Source organism: Lupinus angustifolius, chromosome LG19 (assembly GCF_001865875.1).
Source record: "Lupinus angustifolius cultivar Tanjil chromosome LG19, LupAngTanjil_v1.0, whole genome shotgun sequence".
NCBI classification, from domain to species: domain Eukaryota; kingdom Viridiplantae; phylum Streptophyta; class Magnoliopsida; order Fabales; family Fabaceae; genus Lupinus; species Lupinus angustifolius.
The window spans coordinates 9,005,704-9,015,224 of NC_032027.1; the positions used below are offsets into that span (position 1 = coordinate 9,005,704).

At 37.5% G+C, this 9,521-nt stretch overlaps 1 protein-coding gene across 1 annotated transcript; it reads right to left on the reverse strand.

Annotated features, from left to right (window-relative positions):
• On the reverse strand, window positions 5,793-7,335 carry LOC109333867 (probable purine permease 4). The gene has a single exon (XM_019569449.1). It carries the CDS (start codon window positions 7,247-7,249, stop codon window positions 6,032-6,034), a length of 1,218 nt encoding a protein of 405 aa, XP_019424994.1. The 5' UTR covers window positions 7,250-7,335; the 3' UTR covers window positions 5,793-6,031.

Below are 9,521 nucleotides of genomic sequence, written 5' to 3' on the forward strand. Positions count from 1 at the left end.
CAAGGATTGGATGCTTTAAGTTCCAAATGAGATTACAAAATGGATTTTTGCATCTCATTTGCCTTCTCCTTTCTCCTTTTGAATTATAAACTAAAACCTATAAAACTTACTTACAAAAGCTTCTATGAACCGAGCTTTCAAACTAAGAAATAAGAAGAGAAATTTGTGTTTTTTTTCTTAAGGGAAGAGATTGTTTTCGACTCTCTTTGAATGAAGGCAATGCCTTCCTATTTATAGATTTTTTCTTGCCACCGCTGAGCTGCTTGTTTGCACCGCTCAGCAGCTGACCAAACACTTCAGCATGGGTTTGGTCACTTGGTCAAGTAGCTTGGTCAGCTCCTTAAGCTTGACTCACCAAGGCTAGTTGTGAGCTATGGGACCAGTTATGGTGAGCTACTCCTGAAAAACCTAAGGTGGGCTACTTGAAGTGAGTTCATGCATGAGTTCATGGTTTCTTGATGGCTAAGTTAATTCTGGGTGCACACCGCTGAGCACACATGTGGCACCGCTAAGCTGCCTGCTTGAGCAGCTTTGACCGTGCTGACTGATACGTTGCTTGGTGCTTGCTGACCTGGTCAGGTGTCTGGTTCACCGCTGAGCACACATGTGGTACCGCCGAGCTGCCTGCTTGAGCAGCTTGGGCGTGTGCCAGGCTTGTGTCTGACCGTGCCAAGCTTGTGTTCTGACCGTGTCAGGCTTTGTCTGGTGCTAGGCTGAGTGGTCAAGTAGGTCCACTAAGCTGCCTGCTTGAGCAACTTGGTCTGTGCCAAGTTGGTTTGACTGATCCAGGTTGGGTCTGACCGTGCCAGGCTGGCGTCCAGGTCAGCTCAATGTAGCTTGGTCCATGCTAAGGTGCCTGCTTGAGCACCTTGAGTTTGACTTCTTTTTCTTCTTAGACCACGAGTCTTTATTCTCTTTTCTTTTTCTTTCTAAATCCTAAAAAACACATTAAAGAGAAATACAAACACAAATATACAAGATTGTGATATTTTATCCAAAAAGTATTGTTTTTAAGTTGGTTTTTCTCAATTATGCTTAAGATAAGTGCCATAAAAGTGTATGAAATTTAGGTATGTTTGACACTTACCAACTATATACCAACCCCAATTGTAGCAAAAAAGTACTAAATCTTTGTAACCAAACACGAGGCGCTTGTTTCAAGCCATACAATGCCTTTTTTAAACGACACACGTGATGAGGGAACTTCAGATCAACATACCTCGGAGGTTGCTCCATATAAATTGTCTCAGTAAGATAACCATTGAGGAATGCATTCTTAACATCGAGTTGATGAAGTGCCCAATTTGACATGATAGCAAGCGACAAAACAAGTCTAACAATGGTAGCCTTAACAATCGGGGTGAATGTATTATTATAATCAAAACAAGGTAGTTGAGTAAATCCCTGAGCAACAAGACGAGCTTTTAAATGCTCAACAGAACCATCAGAATTAAACTTGGTTCGATAAACCCATTTAGACCCAACAACATTGATATTGGAAGGCCGGGGGACCAAGTCCCATGTTTAATTTTTATTAAGAGCTAGAATTTCATCAGTAATAGCATGAACCCAAGCTGGATTTTTAGTAGCAGATTTAAATCCCTTGGGTTCAACAGTATTAATTATACACTGAATAAGACCAGCATAAGTGAAATCACCATGTAAAGCCGGATGACGTGGTTTAAAGATACCTGCTTTGGCACGAGTGATCATAGGGTGAGATGACTGAGGCAAAAAAGACAAAACTAAAGAAGTTGCATCTATGTTGGCATTCATCATAGGAGAGGAATTAGCGGGCAAGAGGGCAGGGGAGCCTGGGGCAGTCATGGGCCTGGATCGCAAAACAAGCCCATTATGTGAGCCATCCAAGCATATCGAACAGGGGCCAGCGGAAGGAAAAAGTCCATGCATCAAAGAAAAATCTAAAGGAGCAGGTTGGCTGGAGGAAGGAGCATATTGGATGGAGGAAGGAGCAGATGTCATCCTAAACAAATCTCCAACAGGCTCAAAAAACGTGGAATAATCCAATGAACTAGAAGGTTGCCAATTTTCAATAGTAGAATAAGGATATAATAGCTCATCAAACTGAGCATGTCGAGTTGTATATACACGACCTATAGAGGGAAATAGACAGCGAAAACCTTTATACTGAGTGTTGTATCCAAGGAAAACACAAGGTAAGCTACGAGGATCAAATTTGGTAATAGCATAATCCCGAAGACAAGGAAAAACACGATAGCCAAACGGTCGAAAATTTCCATAATTTGGAGCAACACCATAAGCAACTTCAAATGGAGATAGATGGCCAATCACTAGTGCGGGAAGTCTGTTTATGATATAAACAACAGTAGAAAAAGCATCAAACCAAAACTGCTTAGGTATATTTGACTGAAATAATAGCGTCAAACCTGTTACTATAATGTGTCGATGTTTACGCTCAGCTCTACCATTTTGAGCAGGAGTATAAGGACATGATAATTGATGATGAACACCATTAAGAGAGAGACGACCCTGAAAGCGTCTACTGGTGAACTCAGCACCCCAGTCACTTTGAAAAACCTTAAGTTTTGTAGAGAATTGATTTCAACAAAAGATTGGAAACAAACAAAAATATCAAAGACATCTGACTTTGATTTCATAGGATACACCCAAGAGAACCGAGAAAAATCATCAATGAAAACAACATAGTATCGATAACCTTCAACAGAAACAACAGGCATGGGGCCCCAAATATCACAGTGAACCAATCCCAAAATAGAGGAATTTCTTTTTTTTTTATTAAGAATAAAAGGCAGTTTGTGGCTTTTAGCCAACTGACAAGTAGTACATAGACCAGAGTCAGGCAAAACATATATAACTGACAAAAAACCTTTATTTTTTAGAAAAGTAAGAATCTTAGAACTAGCATGCCCTAAGCGTGCATGCCAAATCTTCCAAGAGCCATGCAAAGTCGTATTCCTGATATCCGCCAAAAGTGCTGATTGAACTTTCTGTAACACATAAAGTCCCATGTCACACCCGTTGCTATTGGAACTCCTGTGTGACGAGTCTGAATAGTAAACGAATCAGCAAAGAAAATTACATCAACTGGATAATCCTTGGTAAGGCGACTAACAGAAAGTAAATTGCGAGTGATATGGGGAACAACTAGAACATCAAGCAACTTAACATTAGAGGATAAAGAACAAGTGCCAATTTTTGAAATTGAAAGAGTATTCCAATTACCAACAATAACTTGTTATGTACCTTTATAAGAAGTGGCAGAGTCCAATTGATGAGAAGAAGAAGTCATATGCGCAAAAGCACCTGTATCCACATACCAATCAGAAGCATCAGTTCCATTCAAGGAGCACAAAATATTGAAAGCTTCAACAAGGTTGGCCATAGGAGAAAAGTTCTCATACCTATTGGGACATGAAGTCGCTTTATGGCCTTCAACACTACAAATTTGGCATTTAGGAATATAAAACTTTTTACCTTTACCACGGTGGCCGCCATTGAAACCTCCACGAGTATGATTGGGACGACCAGATTGACCACCACCACGATGATGTGGATTATTTCTAGAAAACCCAGATTGACCACCACCATGGGGTTGTCCTATGAGACCAAGAAACGCAGCAGGAGTCACAGAATTAAGGACAGAACCCGATTGGAAAATTTCCACACTCTCGGCACGCGACACTAAGTCTGCAAACACAGGCAAGGAGCCTGTTGCCATGTTAGAGATAGCAAAAGTCGAAAATTCAGGTCCCAATCCACATAGGTAGCGATGGACTTTGTCAGAGTCTCCAATAAAACAACCAATTACGGCAAGTTGATCACAAATAGATTTGAATTGGCGAGAGTATTCCGAGACAGAACGAGAAACTCATTTGAGGGTGTGGAGGTCGTCAATCGCATCTCACGGGCCTTAGAACGATTTGAGAAGGTCGATTCAAGAATATGCCATAGTTCTTAAGCGGAAGACGATCCTAGAGCAACAACCATAGCCTCTTCTATAAGTGTTGATTTAATAAAGGAGAGAAGGCGCTTGTTAGTGACAAGCCATTAAGAATGGGACGGACTGGGCAATTGCATGCCATAAGCACCAATAAGCGTCGAAATTAGGAGAGTCGCAAAACCATCAACAAACTGAAGTAGGTCGTGACACTCGAAAGTAGACTCAATCTGCGATTGCCATGATAGAAAATTGGAAGAGGAGAATTTTAGGGGAACCATGTGGGAAAGGGTGGTAAAGGGAAAAACATAGGAGCCGACAGAAGAAAGGGTACTGGCGACCGTGGAAGAAGAGGAAGGATCAGAGTTGCCGACCATGTATGTTTTTCACTTGGTCTTGATACCATGTAGAATTAATATATAATTCAACCTGATGAGATGGCTAAGGAGAGTATCATATATATATATATATATATAATGAATGAAATCCCTAGAAATATGTACAACAATCTAAATATGTCATTAATATTATCGCTAATCACAATATTAGCGTCATTAAAAGATATACCAATTCTCATATCATATGAGAACACCCTCTCTGATAGTTAGAGAGATATTAGCAACACCTATATTATACCTTGATGCTTCACCTAGGTGTCAATCTCTATGTGGGTTCCAATCCAATACATGAATTTTTTAGGCTCTAAATCCAACACGATGTTGGTCCCGACCATGGTTCTACCATGTTTTCCTCTTTTTCTTCTTCTTCTTCAACTCATATGGTGTATATGTGGAATGCAAATTTTTATCAATGACCACCATGATCCAAATTGTAGCCTCATACACGACTTGCTCATGCATCACTGCCTATCATCAAATGTTCTACTCATGGCTGTAGGTCAGTCCACACCTATGGTATATGGACGTAGATATCAACACATCCTGATCGTAGTCTTCTCTTTATTTTTGCATCTTCTAGTGCTTCGAGAATACGATCGTCCGTGCATTGACACGACATGGTTATATTACACTTAAATATGAGTTATTTGCCTAGCATAATCTTTTAATACTTTTATTTATTATCCAATAAAATCTCTTTTAACTTACTTATATAGTGACTATAAACACATATAAAATAGATAGATTAGGAAACGACCTTTATATAAATAAGGACATTTTTTATATTTGTTAATCCGCATATTGTCATGTGAGTTACTTGACTCAATTTTCCTTATGTTTTTTAAAGGTGGTTAATCTAAAAAATAAGATACTCATATCCTACATATGATAAATTATTGAATCATCCGAAAAAATTAATCTCAAAGATATGTAATTCGTTATTAGTTAATCTTAAATAAACTCATGCTATACTTTTAACTCATTAATACATTTTATTCAGCTTAGCTAATAAAAATCATCTCAATAATTTGTTTCATGTACATAAATATGAATGCAGAACTCAAGACACATGCTCAGAGAAGTCATGCTTATTCATTTTTACTTGTTTTGCTTTTCCCATTCCGTATCTTCAAAATCTAGATTGGGAGGTATCACCTTGAACCATACAATGAGGGAGAGAAATTCATGTGGTGATTTCCTAGATAAAAGGGGATTTTCATCTACCAAGTTCATTTTTATGAGAATACTACACAGGGTTAGAATCCTCTATAGTATTAGAGAAAAAATTAAGTAAAAAACTAAATAACTAAATTATATGATATGATATTTTTACCCTTTAAATATAATAATATTTTTATTCATTAAATATAATGACACTTTTACCTTTTAAATGTAATAACATTTTTACCCTTAAATCTAGTCTACTAGAGTAGAAACTTTTTGGTTCAACGAAGCTATTGAAACTTGGTATTTGAGGCCTTGATTCTATTAATTGTTCTTTTCTTACCACTACCAAAAAATACTTACAGAAGTCATATCCCTTCCCCTTGGACCATAGATATATGTAATACCAAAATATTTATATATTTATCGACAAGGATTCAAGTAACCTTTTGAACCAAACTAGCTAATTGCACAAACATGGAAATTTAGATGCTACAATATTATGCAAGTCTTACAATATAGTAATAGTTCAATGAGTTGCAGCAGGGTTCAAAATATGCATCAACTCCTTAGATGATTCTTTCCTATTAGTCATTTGAGCTTTCTGTCCCACCATTTTTGTATGCATGCCATATACATAAGAGCAAAATCCCCATATGCACAAAACAGTAGCCACAGCCTTGAAACCATTAAAGATATCCCTATAAAACACAACCCCTCCTAACACATTCATGCACAAAAGTGCTGTCATGCAAATTCCCCCAGTTAGTGAAGTTGTCAGAAACACCATTCCTGCAGTACCCATAAAACATATTTGCCATGTTACTATATTTGACACAATAGTTACCCAATAAATCTTGGGTCCTTTATCAAACACTTTTTGACCTTCTTCCTTTATTTGAGAAAATCCACCATCACATGCCATCCCTATTGTGGCCAATATTGTTGCTGCAATCTCCATTATAAGCTGCATTTCCATCACCATTACATAGCAATACACCTTCTTGTAAATCATCTCCATCACTGGTAAATATGATGCAAATAACAAACCTGCACCAATTGTGCATAAGAACCCAATCAAGTACTTCTTTTGGGTCACTCCACTAGGTCTTTCATTATTTGAATCTAAGGAAAGAAGGATGGAACTTAAGGTAATTAGGATGACACAATTGAGATTTAAAAATGTTATTTTTTGTTTCACAATGATGGCAGAGAGAATAAGAGTGAAAACCAATTGGGATGATAGCACAAGAGATGAGGTTGAGACTGGGAGATATGAAACTCCCCATGATATCAGAAGGTTATTAACTCCTAACATAATTCCAACAAAAAATGATGAAAATAAGATCTTTGGATTGAAATCAGTGAAGGGTTTTCTCTTAGTGACTTTAAGGACGTAAGGGAGGAAAATTGGGATGGTCAAGAGAGGAAAACCTGCAGATTGAACCCAAGTTGAAACCCATTTGCTTGAGCCTTTGTGTTTGAAATAATACTTAGAAAGCAACAGTGAAGAGACACTACCCACAAAGAGCATTATGTAATTAATCACTAAAAGAGGCATGTAGATCTTGTTAGTGCTAGACTTTTGGTCTAAATGCAGCTGCATTTTGCTCTCCATGGATGAATTAGGTTGATCTTGATATGCTTCTTCTCCACCATCTTGTTCAATGCTTTCAATGTCACTTGTTTTGTTCTTGATGGAGGTCATGCTGATAAGAGATTGATGATTCAGTGTTGAAGCTTCCATGGGTGAGAGTGAGAGAGTAAAGATGAGATGAAAGAGATTAACTTTTCTTAAGAAAACAAGGCCTTTCTGTTCAATATATTGTTAAAGGGATCGGTTGAAGGTTTACAATTTCTTTCTTGTTGTAAGCCTGATTGAGAACCATGTGTCATATTGGTGTAAAATTATTTTTGATAGTGTTCTAGAAATGAAAAATTATAGCAGTGAAAATAGAATTGGAGAAGGTTTGGAGTTACACAACTTCTAATGTTTTACTTTTTATTTGCATTTTTCATAAATGAAGGGTGAATACCTATTTATAGGCTTTCTACATCATTTATATTGGACTAGATAGTTCAATAAGTATCTAGTATTATATTTTTCCCAAGATTTATATATACTTCTACAATTATAATACTAAATGCATATAATATAATCTACTAGAAGCTTAGGATAATTCTAGATATTAGATACAACATCACTACTTGTTTCTATACAAGTGTGGAAGCTTCTAGAAAGTGTGCATCAATATTTTAACACTCCTCCTTGATGCACATTTTTGTAACTCCTAGCATCGATCGTAGTTGCTTGAACTTTGGCCTTGATAATGCCTTAGTGAATATGTCTGCAATTTGATCTTCGATCTTGCAATACTCGAGCATTATTTCTTTATTCTCACTTGCTTCTCTAACAACATGATATTTAATTGCGATATGTTTCGTCCTGTTGTGATGGACTGGATTCTTTGCTATCGCTATCGCCAATTTGTTGTCACAATAGATTGTCGTAGGCTCTATCTCTTAATCTTCCATGTCATTGAGTATTCGTCTAAGCCATATAGCTTGGTTGGTCGTCTCTGCAGCTGCTACGTACTCAGTTTCTACTGTTGATTGTGCAATGATTGCTTACTTCTTAGATGTCCAAGAGAACATTCCTGATCCAAGTGAGAAGGCATAACCTGATGTGCTCTTCATGTCATCCATCGAAATTTCCCAATCACTATTAGTGTAGCCGTGCAATGCTGAGTTGGTGTTGGTCTTATACCATATACCGAACTCTTTTGTTCCTTGTAAGTATCTCAAAAAAATCCAACTCCAAAGTGGATTTGACTTGGGCTTTGCATGAATCTTGATAGAAGACTTGTAATATACATGATATCAGGTCTTGTGGAAGTGAGATATAAAAGACTCCCGACCAAACTCCTGTAGAGAGATGCATCTGCATGTGGAGATCCATCGTCCTTTTGTAGCTTCTCACTAGTCACGAGCGGAGTAGTAACTGGTTTGCATTCACACATGTTGAAATTCTTTAGTAATTCTTCTGCGAGATGAATATACCTTCTTTTCTTTGATTTACCTCAATTCTGAGGAAGAAGTGCATTAAGCCTAGGTTTGTCATCTCGAATGTCTTTATCATGTCCTCTTTGAATTATATTATCATCTTTATATTGTTTCCAATGTATATAAGATCATATATGTACAAAGAAACTATTAAAGTATCATACTGACCTTGGTTCTTAATGTAAAGTGTAGGCTCACTCTTACTCCTCTTAAATCCTTTATCGATGAAGTACTGATCAATTCTATTGTACCATGCTTTTTGAGCTTGCTTCAAGCCATATAGAGCTTTCTTCAATCATAGTACTTTGCTTTCGTTGCCCTTGCTCATGAACCCTTGTGGCTGCTCTACATAGATCTCTTCTTGAAGTACTCCATTGAGGAATGCAGACTTGACATCTAGCTGGTAAATGCTCCATCCTCTTTCTGTTGTAAGAGCTATTAAAGCTCTTATTGTGTCTAGATGAGAAACTAGTGCAAATATCTCATTATAGTCAATTCCTGATTGTTGAGAGTATCCCTTAACTACTAGTCTCGCCTTGTGCTTCTATATAGTGCCATCAGGATTGAGATTTGTTTTATAGACTTATTTTACTCCAATGATGTCTTTATCTTTTGGACAATCTACTAGCTCCCACGTGTTGTTTTTCTCGATCATCTTTATCTCTTCTTCCATTGCCTTGACCCATACTTCTTGCCTTGATGCTTCTTCGAAGCTTCCAGGTTCAACTATGGCCAAGTTGCATGTCTCATATATATCTACCAAAGATCTTACTCGTATCGGAGAAGATTCTAGTAAAGATTGTTCATGTGGGAGTGTAGTTGACGTATATGGATCTTCTGTTGCTTCTTCTACTTCATCTGTTACATGTGGTTGTTGTGTAGGTATAAAGATGTTGTGTTTCTCAGTCTTGCCTTCATTCCAGTTCCAAGCGGAACTTTCATCAACTTCAATATCT

What these genes read in the sequence shown, in the direction of transcription:
- LOC109333867 (XM_019569449.1), bottom strand. Translation starts at nt 7,249, where the DNA reads ATGGAAGCTTCAACACTGAATCATCAATCTCTTATCAGCATGACCTCC.